The 14,930-nt window shown below is 39.9% G+C and overlaps 1 protein-coding gene and 1 long non-coding RNA gene across 3 annotated transcripts; one reads left to right on the forward strand and one right to left on the reverse strand.

Moving 5' to 3' along the window:
- Nucleotides 1–2,978: 2,978 nt before the first annotated feature.
- LOC143109897 (uncharacterized) lies at nt 2,979–3,658 on the reverse strand. Its single transcript, XR_012983996.1, has 3 exons — nt 3,447–3,658; nt 3,166–3,337; nt 2,979–3,049 (listed from the first exon to the last, which is right to left on the reverse strand). It is a non-coding gene; the product is annotated as an uncharacterized LOC143109897 (long non-coding RNA).
- A 7,590-nt stretch (nt 3,659–11,248) lies between these two features.
- On the forward strand, nt 11,249–14,757 carry dynlt1b (dynein light chain Tctex-type 1b). 2 transcript variants are annotated; one of them, XM_076272252.1, is made up of 5 exons: nt 11,253–11,925; nt 12,595–12,636; nt 12,729–12,852; nt 13,808–13,885; nt 14,524–14,757. In XM_076272252.1, the coding sequence occupies exons 1-5, from the start codon at nt 11,899–11,901 to the stop codon at nt 14,592–14,594; spliced, it is 342 nt and encodes a 113-aa protein (XP_076128367.1). In that variant the 5' UTR covers nt 11,253–11,898; the 3' UTR covers nt 14,595–14,757. The 2 variants fall into 2 exon arrangements, with proteins under 2 accessions (XP_076128368.1, XP_076128367.1); XM_076272253.1 differs by lacking the exon at nt 14,524–14,757 and having other exon boundaries at nt 11,249–11,925; nt 13,828–13,883.
- Nucleotides 14,758–14,930: the final 173 nt, after the last annotated feature.

The following is a 14,930-nucleotide window of genomic DNA, read 5'->3' on the forward strand; positions in this document are numbered from 1 at the left end:
AACATCAGTTACATCAGTGTACAGTGCACAATTGTAACAAAATGATACAAAGAAACAAAGAAAAACAATGTAAAACAAAGTAAATACCTCGTTGGCCGCTGGTTATTGAAAGAGGTTGAGCTTACCTTAATTCTTGTCTTGTGGCTACAAGTATACAAGTATGGTTGGCACTTTATACAGTAATATACAGAATGAATAAAACAAGTATTGCAAATAAAATTAAATAAACAAAAGGAAATAAATACCTTGTTGCTGGTAATTCTTGTACAGGGTTAGATTAAGCACTATGATGCTTCAGATGCTTAATGCTGAATAAAGGCAGAGCCTAACTTAAATGGCCTGCCTCCACTGTGACAATGGCAATTAACTATGCGTTCTATCAGTAGCCAACATAAAGATGCGCCTCACGCACAGAGTTTATTCGGAAACAATAGCAGGTTCGAATGCAAATAAACATGTATATTCCTTGTTGATAAGGAAGTGGAAGCTGATTACAAATGCTATATTGAGGCCAGATTCTATTGAATTATTATTGACATAACAAACAGAATATAAAATATCAACTTAACATTTACACCTACACTTACAAATCTACAAATGACTATCTAATCTAACAATGACAGAAATCTACAAATCTATTCTACAGGTACAGATCGGATTTACGGCTACAAATCATCCTATAGTTACAAATAACAAATATTTTACCATTACAAAATTATTCTACAATCAATATTCTTTTCTTTTTTTTTTTAAAGTATATTTTTTTGGCCTTTTTATGCCTTTAATGATAGTGACAGTGGGGAGTGACAGGAAGCGAATGGGAGAGAGAGCAGGGGTGGGATCCGGAAAGGACCACGGGGCGGGAATTGAACCCGGGTCGCTGGCGTACGGTGCAGGTGCCCCAGCCAGATGCGCCACAGCTGGGGCCACAAATCAATATTCTACACACAAACACTATCCTACAGTTACAAATCTTTTCTGCAGGTGATCTTTTTCACCACCTTAGGAATGAGAGGCATCTCATATGTATTGTGTTTGTGTATCAGGATTTGTAACTGTAAAACTGGTTTGTGACTTCACAAAAAAATAACACAATATTTTGTATTTCCCGTATGTCCGTCACTTTCAAATATATTCCACAGGTACTAAACCTTCCACAATAACTGAAAAAACACCACTACTTATGGTGCTGGGGTGATTTGGGACTGGTGCTGGGGTACTGGAGCGGGTTGCACCAACAGGACTTAGGACCAGTCTTAAGCTTAGACTGGCGTAACTCAACGTTCTATGTCTAAAATGATGTTGCGCCTGTTGCACCACGCAGACTTGGGCTGCTCTCTCTAAGTCTAGTCTTAAATTTTACGCCCTGTCGAGAGGAGACTTATGTTAAGGCGGAGACCGTTTTCTGTGTTGGTTTCTGTAGCCTAATTTTCACAAAATCATTGAGTGCAGCTTAAACGACAACAAATTGAAGTAAACGATAGCACGTCTTATTTATACTGTACAATGGCCGTGCTTTAAGGGTAAGAGACAGAATGAAGAATGATCTACAACGACGATGAATTAATTCAAAGGTTTCGTTTTAGTAGATTTGAGATTTTTTTTGGTGTGATTGGCGTGCATAAATCTACAGCTTGTAGAGTAATTTGTAGGGTAGGCCTACGTCTCGCTGGCACTGAGTCACCGTCTACCATGATACGTCAACTTACCTAACAAGGCCGAGGCAAGAGCTGTCAAGCAGCGTTTCCGTCAGGCCTCTTCTGGCATTCCTGATATCATCGGCTGCATTGATGGTACCCATATTCATATTAAGCACTAGCCTATCAAAATACGAATATCTTCATCAACAGAAAAGGCTAGGCTATAATTCATTAATGTACAGCTCATTTGCGATGTAAACTACCAAATAATCAATTTGGTGGTGCGATGGCCTGGCTCAACTCACGACTCAAGAATTCTCTGGGAAAGTGAGCTATTCAATTCATTCTTGCGATTTTTTCTTCACTTCTTTAACTGTACTGAAGTCCGCAGAATTTTCGAGTCTCTTTTTTTCGTTTGTTGGTTATTGTGTTACTTTGTTTCAAAGTTAAAATATATTTAGTCATACTGCTCAATCAATGTTCTTATTTCCGAATCAGAGAAATTACTCTTTTTTAGCTCCATAGCTAATTAGGCAAAAAAAAGTTGCAAACTGAATGAATGAAAAGTAATAAATGAGTATCCTGGCAAGGCATGTTCCATTCTAGAATTCCACGGGCACTTTCATGAACGTGCACCGTTGCGGCCATACTTAGTTAAGACAGGTCTTAAAGACAGGTCTTAACAAAGACTAACTTAGCACTTATGACAGGCGTAGCAAAAACTAGTTGGTGCAACCCACTCCTGGTGCTGGGGTTATTTGGGATGTAGTTGTCGGGTCGTCATTCCATCATGTGTTATGCTGTGGATACAACAGGAGTTTCCATCTGGGGTGCGTTTCCCAAAACTAGTTGCTAACCAGTTAGCAATTTAGTTGGTTGGCAATGGGAAATTGCATTGCAACCAACAAAGTTGCTGAATTAGTTAGCAACTCTAGTTTTGGGAAACGTGCCCCTGGTCAGTATGTTGGGTTTCGACCATCGCTTGACTGACGTGGGACACATGACGGGCAACCAACTCCTCTTTTGAAGCCTCAAACCGATGACAGGTCAGGAGGGATGGGGATTTTTTGCATCTCCTCTACAAATGGTGTAGGGTCCTCAAAAACCTCCTCAATCACCAACCTCATCAGTTCTTCCACATATTCTAGAAAATATTAGTCATATATTAATCTTTTTTTTCATATGTTAAGTGTAACCACAACACTAATCTGTAAATACCGTGTGTATGATTCATATATTTAAAAAAAAAAAAAAACTTACTGTATTTAGAGTCTGTTTTTACGGGCTTTGCAATGCCTTCCCCTGTCTTGGACTTCGGAAAAACAAGCTTGTACACAGCCTGTCCAGCAGAGGTCACAGCTTGCTCCTGGCCGGCATTTTCATTATAGTGCATGGCCGCTAGATACAGCCTATTGTGATAGAGAAGTTCAGTTATACTGTGGTTGACCGTCATTGCACAAGAATGCCATTAATCAGTAACTTTGTAATAAATAAAATAAAACAAAAACAAATGATCGTGTACTACCTGCACAACATTCCCATGAATGGGAAAACCACATTCTTGGGTGCAAAACGCAGGATCAAGCTGTGGAAGGACTCCAGTGTTGAGGTCGGGTGATGGTGGCTGAGCTTTTCCACATCTTTGAGAACTCTCTTATTGTTGAGAATTTTTTCCGCTTTGTATAGCGCCACTGACCCTTGAGTTAAATGGCAAGAAGTTTGGGTGAGGTAATATCTTTTTAAATTATTTCAAAAATGAATGGTCACATTGGGGATTTTTTTGATTAATGTTAATTTAGCACATACCAGGTTGTAGCCATTTGTTTGGATCCTTTGAAACTCTGTCAGGATGTAAACACTTTGGGAAAAGGGGGTCTTCATGCACATGAACATTTTGAAGGTGGTTGAGCAGAGACGTCCACTTTGCCACCTTTTCTGGTCCTGTACTTGAAGAGGTTGCACACCAGTAAACATGGTTTTTTATGCTAGGCAGCCACCTCTTCAAAACATTACAGTCCTTGTTCTGTAGTTTCTTGGACAAACCTGTTAAAGAAATAAAATACACAATCATATAATACTCAAGACTTCATGATTAAGTGTTACAGTGACTAAATGTACAGTGTTTGTTTGACAGCCACATTGTATGGGGGGAAAAACGTTTAACCTTTTTCAAAGTGCCACAAGTTATAGAACTGTACAATGTTTCGTTCCCTCAGATATTTCTGTATCTGTGGATGACGATCCGTAACGATGTAATCAACCGCCAACCCGTTTGATTCCAGAAGATCTAGGCATCTTCTGAGTCCCTCTTTCTCCATGTGGTAACTGCCACCTACTTCATTGCTCTGGTGGTTAATGGATAAAGTAAATAAATACATAAATAAAACAAATTGTGAGGCTACACACACACACACACATTACAGATGCAGTGTTTCCCATACATTGAATTATTTGTGGCGGCCCACCACAATATCAACATTGACCACCACACATTGATTTTCCAGGTTGTACTAAATTGTGCTTAAATCTGGTTAGCATCATAACCACGCTGTGCTAATTTGTTAAAAACTGTTGCATTCAAGTTAATTCTGCAAACCAACCACCACAAATGGAATTCAATTCTGTGGGAAACACTGAGATGCATCAACATACTGCCATCACCGCAAAAATAACATCCAGAAAGAGAAACCCACTTGAACAAGCTGGATGTCCATAATGGTGTTGCTCTCCAGGTTCATCAGAGTGTAGCTGCCAAACTTTGCTGAGTGCCCTAAAAATGCATAAGAGAATACTAGCAGGCATGCAAACTGGTCAGGGGTGAAAAAGGTGAGAAGGACACGCGAAGTGACAATAGTGCATAGCTTCCACGGAGTATGAAATGGCCCAAAACCAGAGATTTACAAAGAAAACAAACTATAAAATCACTAAAAAATTTGTTGTGGCCAAAAATATCATATGTATGATAAAAATAAGTGAATATAAAAAAAAAAGTGTCTTCTCCTATTTCTCCTTAAGTGTGAGGGGCCCGTTGCACTGTTTGGCAGCATGATTCAGCATGGCCCTCCTCTCCTCCTAAGCAATCTACATGAGTTTTCTTTCTTTCTTTTTTCTCTGTGCCTGAAGTTCAGACATTTCTGAAGATTTCAGGCCTATTGGACATGAAGACATAGTAGGCATAGTATTAGAATAAAGATGATAAGTTTGAATATTTGTTGAACCAAACCAGGTGAAACTTGCTTGAGACACACACTATTTCAGACTAACATTATATAAAATAGGGTAGACTAGACTAATTTGTAAAATCGATTTGAAATGTTTTAACTTCCTATGGAATGGGCATTTCTTGTGAAGCCGTGTGCAAAAGTAAATCAAAATAAAATGAAAAATGAGTCATTTAGACCAGGGGTTTTCAAATTGGGTGAATGTGAGCCTCCCCTTAGAGTAGGTAAGGACAGCCGAGCCCCCCCCCCCCCAAAAAAAAAAAAAAAAAAAAATCCCATCTGCCTGCCCTAACCCACACATGCCTCTGCAGTAGGTCTAAAAGGCATCTTTTTTGTGTTCCAAGCAATGATGACTTTCAATAATTGATTGAAGACATTTTATTTCCACAACTTTTGTGCTTTTGTACTTTTATTTCCACAACTAAAAAGTGCATTCATAAATGATTATTTGCAACAGCAAATAATTTCCAAACTCATGCAGGCCTAATTGAGGCTTCAAATTACTGAACATTAGTAGGCCTATCCACAATTAACAAGTCATGCTTAACATAATGTAATCGGCGCCAAAGATAGGCTAAAACTGACTACACCCGGCGACTGAAGTCGGCGCGGTGTGCCTGGGCCTTAAGCGCACTTGAAGGAGATAAACACTGTCTCGAACAAATGGACAATGGACAGCTCTCTGATCAATAAAAAACAACGCTTTTTGTTCACGGAACACGTAACATTTAACGGTCAACTGCATTGAAGGCATGTTTTCAGATCGAACAGATTTGCATATTTTCATTACACATTTTTTAACGATTTCAGCCACAAAACCTTAATAACAAACCCCGACCAGGTGAAACCTAACTTTAAATATTCAGAATCATATTTCCTACGTTTTTTGCTGGGTCCTGTGACTGTCTCCTCCCTTAATGCTGACTTCTGTTGACTTGGGACAAGGAAACGATGCATTTTAAGCCCAATACACGCACGCACAATTACCGATATCAATAGAGCGGCATACAGATGTGTACCGTTATTTTTTCTTCGCGTGTCAGGCCTCCCTTGTGGCTCTTTGGCGCCCCCCAGGGTTTTGTAAAATGCCCAATGGAAACTCCCCATAGGACTTTTGGTTACCCAAAATGCATACTGACAATAAAAGCCTTACTGTGTGGTTTCTGGACTATTTGGATTGTTTGTCAGAGGTTCTGATGGAATGACTACACTATGGAATAATTACAGAAATGTCTTTGCATTTTCTTTGTTGGTTCAATGGGTGTGGATAAGATGGATTATACATCTGCACAACAAATATTGGATAAAACAATGGATAAAAATATGGATTCCTGTGACTATTTCAATACCCAATTTGCTGCATCTATCTTATTGATAAGGATACACAATGCAGCTCGAAGGTAGGGAAGCACCGGAGGGGGAGGAGGGCAATTTGATACAATTTAATTGAGACATAGTAAGATTAATCTGATAATGTAAAGCACTATACAGATTGTACATGAAAAAGGTTGTCATATATGGATTCCCAAGTGTCCAAGCTTTCAAATGGTGTAGAACATTACTATGCTACATAGCAATATGGTGCAATTGATTTATAATGTTGGGGGAGAGGGGGGTGGGTGTGTTGTGGAGGGCACACTGTTTCATAACAAGTGTTATCCTGCAGCCTAGGTTACTTACAGATTGTGGCATTGTGCTAGTTAGTTTGTTTAACCAACCAATAAAGTTGTGTTGTGTGAATAGTGTTCACACTACATGTTAAACTGTAGCCTACCCTATAGGCACAGGCTACTTCAGATCAGGTCACTGAACGTTTCTTAAAGACATGTCAATCAACACTGATTTGGTCTCTGAGCAAGATCAGTATAGCAAAGATCAGTATAGCAAAGGCTAATGTGAATAATTGAGTTAGATGTAAATAATTAACGAGTTACACGTTTTGCACAGCCCAGTTTAGGAGACATTTAACTCTTTAGGTTATTCACATTAGCCTTTGCTATACTGATAAGGTCTGTGTATTTGCTTCACCTTTTGCTGATCTAGACCAAGTACAGCACGTAACCTATTCATCAAATTAACTCGTTGTGTCTATATTTCTGTCTCGCTAACTTTAACAACATTAAAACAAAACCGCCAATGCTACGTTGCTACACTAATCTCAACGTCTTTTGCTAACAGAAGTTGAAAGTTTCAACTAGCCCACCTGTGACATCTCTAGGCACCTCTCCTCGCCGTGCTCACATTCCAGCTGACATTTCAGACGCATCTAGACCTATCTGCGTTCACAAAAGGAGGCTATACCTTGCCTCTGCAGCAACAAGCTTCCACTGATGTTTAGTAAACGCACATAGCCTAACATTCGTTGCTGAAATTTGTAATGGCACTCTGGCAACACCAAGATGTGTTTGAGTCTGCACAATAGCAAACTCAGCTCACGTTGACCCCCCCCCCCCCCCTAAATATTTTTTCATCGGTTCTGCACAAACCATGTAAGTCAGTCATTTTGGATTCAAAACGGCGAAATTCGCCGAAAGGTGAGGAGTTTGCATGCCTGACTAGGGCTTTTCAGCACAACTTCAAGGGATATATTGGACGATTTTAGTACAGACCAATGACTCTGTTCTGTCCGAGGTTCTACTTACCTGGCAAGTCTGCCCTCATATCTCCTCCCAATGCAACCTTCCCACCCTGGTGTAATTGTTGATGGAAAAGATTCTGCTGATCCATTTTCCATTTGTGAATAATAGCAGGCTCCAGGTAATTCCTAGCATGTCTCCTGAAGGTGTCATACTGGAATATCTGGAGCTGCATGGCCTTGAATACCTTTAAATGAAAGAGAAATAAAAAATGTTATAGGTAAGTCTATTGCTGGAAAATGTAATAAGATATACTGTGTGTTAACTGCAATAGATTTACCTTTTCCATTTGGAAGAAGGAAGAACCTGTAAAGTATGTGGCAGCTGAAAGTTGTAGGTTGCCAACAGGGGTGCTTCCAACTATGGGCTGACTCTCCCACTGTCTGAAGTAGTTGCAGTGTGGACAACACTGAGTCAAGGCCACATAAGTCCCCATTCTTCGTCGTTGGACATCACAGTTTCTCTTGCACACCGGACAGTTTTCAAATAGCTGTTTGAGGCAGCTTTCAAACACAATATACTTTGCCTCATCATAGGTGACCTGTGTCTCGAACCTAACATAACAGAACAATATTAAATATACATTTTTGCTCAGCAATATTTCCTCAACTCTTATGAACATAAATAGTATTGCGTAGCCAAATACACAAAATGTACAATATAATACACAAAACATACAATGCATCCGATTCTTCTGTAAGTACTGAATCTCCCGGGGTGTAAGTAGAGTCCAGCTCCATATGATATTCATTTGAGGTGTCACCCTCCTCCAACTCAAGTGGAGGCTTCTTTCTAGATTGCAACCCAGGACCCCCCTTTATTAGTGTAGAGGTCACTGGTAAGTCTGGAAAATGTGAAGCTGTTCCAGTGCCAACACTGAGGAGAGGCACTTTTGTCTGGATGCCTAACAATGACAGAAGAAATACATATACTTATGGTTATTTCTATGACATACAATTACTGTTGAATGTTGATTAATTTGACATTTTGTTTATTATTGATATTCTCCTTAATGTAGTCAATTAAGTATTCTATTGTTTTGCATTTGTATGTCACTTTGGACAAAAGTGTATGCCAAATCCCATAACGGTACTTTTTATCAAATACAATACCTTTGCTTCGAATGTGTGCCACCTTCAACGATCCCCAGGACAACTGTGTGCTAACAGATTTCATATTTAACGGCACACATTGTGTTCCCATAGATCGTGTTTCCACAGAATTAGTCTGGGCTGCTGCCGAAATGATCTGAGGAGAGTCGGTTTGGCATCCAACATGATGGAAAGAGGGGTGTGGTGGCTTGAGGTCCTGCTGTGATGCACCCAAAATCGGTCATGAAAATGTACCTTTATAATTTACCAGATGACAACAGTCAACGACTGTAACACTAACCATTGCCGTTAAGATCAGTAGCAGTTTTCTGCTACTGCCTCTCGTTAAAATTGTACCCCATAGCTAAGAAATGTTTACAAGTTGCTTGCGACGCCGCGAAAAAAAAACAACCCTTGAGCTAACATACAGCTTGCAAGATGAGCGTTCCATTACCTCAGCTCACACACCACTGCTTTGTTAGCTAAGCTAGCGGTATAATTTCGCATTTTGTGTGCTCACTCATAGTTATGGTTATGGTTATGGTTATGGATTTAGCAGACGCCTTTGTCCAAAGCGACATATAAATACAAAACAACATAATAATATTTAAAAATGAACAGGGAACAGATTAAAATCTAGGTCAAATATAGTAAGGAGAATAGTTGTAGTACACAATAATATCAATTCAATCAATAGCCTAATAAAAAAGCAATGTAAAAAAGGGGAAAGGCAATAATAAAAACAATAATGTCAATTCAATCAATAATATAAAACAATAACATGCTAAGACTACATTAAGGAGAATATCAATAATAAACAATAATGTCAAATTAATTAACAGCCCAATTAAAATAAAACAACATTATATAAACCATAACACATAAGCGCTTAAACAACTAAGTATATGTTGAATAGGAATGTCTTTAGACCCCTCTTAAACGACCCAAAACTACCACAGGAACGGAGACCACTGGGCAGTTCATTCCACCAACATGGAACCACTGAAGAAAAGAGTCTGGAATTAGACCCAGTTTTTATGACTGGTCGACACAACATACGCTCACCAGAAGACCGCAGTGGGCGGTTGGGGATGTAAGGCTTGATTATTGAATTAAAATAACTAGGAGCAGATCTAGTTAGTGTCCTATAGGCCAAAGTGAGAGATTTAAATTTAATTCTGGCTACTATAGGGAGCCAATGGAGAGTAACTAGGAGAGGAGTTACATGTGTCCTCTTTGGCTGATTGAAGACCAGGCGTGCTCCAGCATTTTGAATCAGCTGTAATGATCTTGTTACACAAGCGGGTAAGCCAGCTAACAGTGAATTACAATAGTCCAGCTAACGGTGTGTTTCCACACAACGAAATTTCGCGTCGCTCTCATTGAGGTTGAATGGAGACGAAATTCGCCCTAGTTGGGCGAAATGAAAGCGAATCGCCGAGGCAGGCGAAACAAAGTTGGCCAAAGTTTAACTTTATTTAAATGAGGACCAATCGAGAACCAATCAGGTCCGCGTCTTTGTGTTTGGAGGCGGGAGTTACAAAAAAGTCTGACCAAGATGGCGGAGACTACCTGAGCTGTAACACGAACATTTGTATGTGATTAAAATGTTTCTACACGAACATTGGCACTTGTATCAACACGAATTGTGGTTTATATGCCACACGAACTTAGTCAGAGCACATACACCACTAAATAGACCACTATATATGTTAGTTTAAGCACTCGATCTTTTTAGCTAGCTGACAGGCGAAATGCTAGTATTTTAGGACATTGGATTGCATTGTAAACCTAGCTAGACAGCTAGGCTACATGCTGCAACACAGGTATGAAATATATTATGTCTTTGTGACCTTGTTGTTTCTATGAACATGAATTGTTGTTTATAGGAAACATCAACTTAGTCGAGGCATAAAAACCCCTGGATATCTTCATTAAGTACTTAAACGTTTGAATTAGCTGATTAGCCTAATTAGCTCGCTTGCCACCACTGGCTAGACACTGCAGTCTAGGTTAGCGGTTTCGCCGTCACGCCCCCGAGGCGAAATTTCGCTGGCCGAAAATCGCGAGGTGTTTCGCTGTGTGGAAACACACCGTTAGAGATGACCATGGTCTGAACAAGAAGTTGTGTGGAATCTTGTGTCAGATAAGGTCTAGTCCCTAACTTGTTCTAAAAGTAACGTTAACAAACGAAAGCACAAACAGTAATGTTTACTTACATGTTGTGAGGATATATCTTCTACCATTGGGCCACACAAAGTTGGAACAGCCTCTTCATTCAGAGCTAACAGCTTCGAAAATCCAGCAGTGAACAACCCCAGGTTCTTGAAGCAGTTGTCCGTGAAGTGGTTGGGACACAGATAAATGTTTGGCAAAGTCGCAGGAATAGAGTTAAAAATAAACTCTAACCACTGGGTATGTAGTGGCTCTACCTTTGGTAAACCATACAAGGGAGATGGCCCTTCACAACGAAAAAAACACCTTCTAACCATGGCTATCTGAAACGTTTACTTGTTGTGAAAAACAATGCTGTACTGAACGAACGTTACTGACTGAGCGAGTGAGGCGGACCATAGACTGTTCTATAGAGTCTATGAGGCGGACTAAAAAAGGAACATCGTGACGTAGAGAAGTACCGGAAACGAATCCACAACAGAGAACTGGTCCATTTCCCGTTCGCGAACCAACATTTGAACTGCCTGGTCATTGCATTTCGACCTATTTTTTACAGTCTATGATTTCGACCAAACAAAAAAGGGTTCGGAACGTGGCACTTTGAAGCTTGAACCTTGTTTTTTCCTGCGAACTTAAGTGGGCATGTCACTTTAAACTTCAGAGGGGGAACCATGAGGTTTCCTTCCTTACTAGTCAACTATATTGCTCTGAAGACGTTGACTAGCATTTTAAAAAGCTAAGTTCTGACGTTTTTACGGGACAACTGTTCATATAATTCTCCCGTTTATGCATCTTCTAACTTTTGTTTTGCATGCAACACCCATTGTTGATAATGCGTCCTGTGTTCAGTACTTAACTGGTGGAAATGTGGGCTTGTTCACTAGCTAGCACCAAGGTTCAAAGAATTCTGAACAGAACCGGTTCAAGAAGGGGTTCGCTGTTGGTTGAAAAATGCCATAGAGATATTTCTTAAGAACCAGGTAGCCTTGAAATGCTAACGCTAAAAACTACAAGCTACTGTGTGACCACGTGGCTGCCGTCACGCTCCTACTACTGTGCGCGTGCGCGAGTGTGGATAACGGGAGCAGGGCAACTGCAGACAACAGCTGGTTAGCAACGGGGACGGGTCAACATCATGGATGAGTTTCAAACAGGAGAAGAGGTAGCTAACTTTTCCGTTAACAATAATGTTAAATCACAGCATTCTTGGATTCACAAAGTCTGATTTACGAGTTCCGTTTACTGTTAATATAAGATACCTGGCTAGCATGAATTTGGATTTGCAGATCAACCAGGCATAATAATTTACCGTTAGATGTTGCCTATTGTTTACGTTAGCGGATTAGCTTCCTAGCTAGCTAGCTGTCAGCTAACGCCAACACTTAATTAACCTGGTCATACTTCATTTAAATAAGTGCATTTGTCTGGCCACACTTAAACAAGGACAGTATGAAATAGGCTATTAAATTGTGGTTTGTAGTGGCCAACATTTGTTAGAAAAACTTAACGTTAGGCAGCTAACGTTATAACTTATACCATGGCTGGGTTGGGTAACGTTAAGGAAGGGTAACTTAACGTTAGCTGTGTCTTGTGTGACCTCCTTAATCATTGCCAAGCAAACGTGCAATATCATGCGGCAGCGAAACATAATTGCTGAACTTTATGTAGCTTTCCAGATTAGATTTGTTTTTCTAAACTCGGTCAGCTATTGTAGTTTATGTTATTTTAACGTTAAGTCAATGCAAAGCCAAAGTCATCTAACTCTAACGTTACTGCTGCTGAATGCTGATATGTTCTCTCCCAAAATGTTATCTGTATTTTGTTTTGACAGACAACCTTTATTGTGGATGACGTGAGCACAATCATTAAAGAGGTATGTTGTGCGCCAAGCATTAAAGAAGAGTTTCTTATTCGTTGTCGTTCTATGCATCCCCTGTTTTGATGTTCTGGTGTTCTCCCTTGCAGTCTGTGGAAGCAGCAATTGGAGGCAATACCTACCAGCACAGTAGGGTGAACCAGTGGACCACTAATGTTGTAGAACAGTGCCTCAGTCAACTCAGCAAACTTGGCAAGCCTTTTAAGTACATTGGTATGTTAATCAGTTCATGTTTTGTGTAAAGAATCTCTAGCTTGTAAGTGTCTTTCTTCCACCCCAAGACTATGTAGTAAGGGTGGACGATACAGCCTTAAAACTATATCACAATATTTCATGGTAATTTTTTGCGATAACAGTATAAATTATATGAATAGTACCATTTGCCACAAATCACATCAGCTTGCAGTCTTGACGATGGTGCAGACACAGACACACACACAAAATGACCATAATCAGTGATCAACTCTTCCTCACATACGGTTTAAATTCTGCCTTCTGCTATGCTGGTTGACCTAGTTGCTAGCTGCCCACCTTATGGTGCATAAATGCAATGTCATCAACTGTATCATTAATATCACTCTGTGACATTCTTGAGGCAGAATTCCTCTGGTATAATGATACGATATGGCCCATCACTACTGTGTAGGCTGAGTGTGGTCTGAAGGACTGTGGTAGCAAAGTTAAGGAGCTGGACTAGCATGCAGTAGCCTGAAAAGTTGTGGGTTCAATTCCCGACTTCCACCATTGTGCCCTTGCAAGGCACTTAAAGGAAAATTCCGGTATTTTAGCACTTTGAGTCAGAAAAGTCGAGACAGGACCAATCGTCAAATTTCGTTGTCCACCACTCTAGTTCATCCAAAACAAACCAGAAAAGGGACTCAAAGTGCTAAATACCGGAATTTTCCTTTAACCCCACATTGTAATATAATCCCAATGTAATCCCTTGTACATTGTTTTTTTTTGTTGTTTTTTTTAATAATCGCGTCATCAAATAAAAAATAAAAACGTATTTGGAGATAACAATGTTTCAAACAGACAGCAGCGATATATGTCACTTTGAATAAAAAGTGTCTGCTTAACGAATACATGTAAATGTGCATGTTGCACCTACTTACCCATATGCAATGTCCATTGAATTACTTCTAATTGTACCTCATGATTTTACCAGTGACGTGCATCATTATGCAGAAGAATGGAGCAGGATTGCAGACAGCCAGTTCATGCTTCTGGGACAACAGCACTGATGGTATGTTACAGATGGCCATAGATCCATCAGACATTTTTACTGAATTATGTTGTGGCTACTGAATGACCTCACAGTATGAATATACCACAATAAACAACACATTGAAGGCTGTAATTAATAGTGTGACTGATATAAGAGATGCTGAAATATCAAGCAGAGGTCATGCAAAACATGTGGATGTACATGGAGGATGCTTGTAGTACATGCTATGTCAGCTATAGGGCTGATTCAGACTGGCTGCGTGGCATGAATGTGACATGTCTGTTGAGCGTCAGTTGCGTGGTGGCTGCGTGGCGTTTTCTGTGTCTTTGCACACCAAAAACATGTCTGACGATGCACTGCAGCGGCCCCTCTGCCTATTAAAAGATCTCTTCACTCTCTGATTTGATTGGAAACGCTTCCAATGCTTGAAAAATAGGCGTCTATTTCTAGCATGCACACTGAGACGTGCGTGTCACGCAGGCAGCGTGCAAGCTCTAACCTGTTAACGTAGGAGCCGAAATAAAAACGCGCACGCTCACGCCACGCAGCCAGTCTGAATCAGCCCTTAGATGAGTACTATTCAATTTACTTCCGTCTAAATATATTAGTGCAGTTTTACTATTCCTTTTAAATGAATTTCAATTTTCTTTCTCCAGGAAGCTGCACTGTCAGATGGGAGAACAAGTCGATGTACTGCATTGTCAGTGTCTTTGGGCTTGCCATTTAAACACTACCTTTGCTAGATTACTGTATAAGTTATCACCTGGTGATTTCTTTGTGCCTACTGTTTTCAAGCAAAATCCCTTTGGACCAAAGGTTTTCCACCCATGTGAACCATTGTGCTGTTTTTACTTTTCATGAAAAATGCAAATAAATTATTTCTGTTTTCAGCTTCCTGATTTTAGCTTTTCTTTTGAGAGTAGCTCATTTGCCACATACTCCTTGATCTTTCTCAAACATACTTGTGGGATTTCAATTTCCATTATATTACAAATAAACATCATTCATTACCCTTTGTGGTAGTACAGGCAACACTGGAACTACTTATACACAAAATGTGTAG

This window comes from Alosa pseudoharengus, unplaced genomic scaffold (genome assembly GCF_046254945.1).
Source record: "Alosa pseudoharengus isolate Yale_2024_CS ecotype anadromous, Long Island Sound unplaced genomic scaffold, YU_APseudo_1.1 YU_APseudo_1.1_scf_7, whole genome shotgun sequence".
Classification (NCBI taxonomy): Eukaryota; Metazoa; Chordata; class Actinopteri; order Clupeiformes; family Clupeidae; genus Alosa; species Alosa pseudoharengus.

What these genes read in the sequence shown, in the direction of transcription:
- dynlt1b (XM_076272252.1), top strand. Translation starts at nt 11,899, where the DNA reads ATGGATGAGTTTCAAACAGGAGAAGAG. An exon ending in CAAGCCTTTTAAGTACATTG is followed by an intron (nt 12,853 to 13,807) that starts GTATGTTAATCA and finishes TGATTTTACCAG; the next exon opens with TGACGTGCATCATTATGCAG. An exon ending in CTGGGACAACAGCACTGATG is followed by an intron (nt 13,886 to 14,523) that starts GTATGTTACAGA and finishes TTCTTTCTCCAG; the next exon opens with GAAGCTGCACTGTCAGATGG.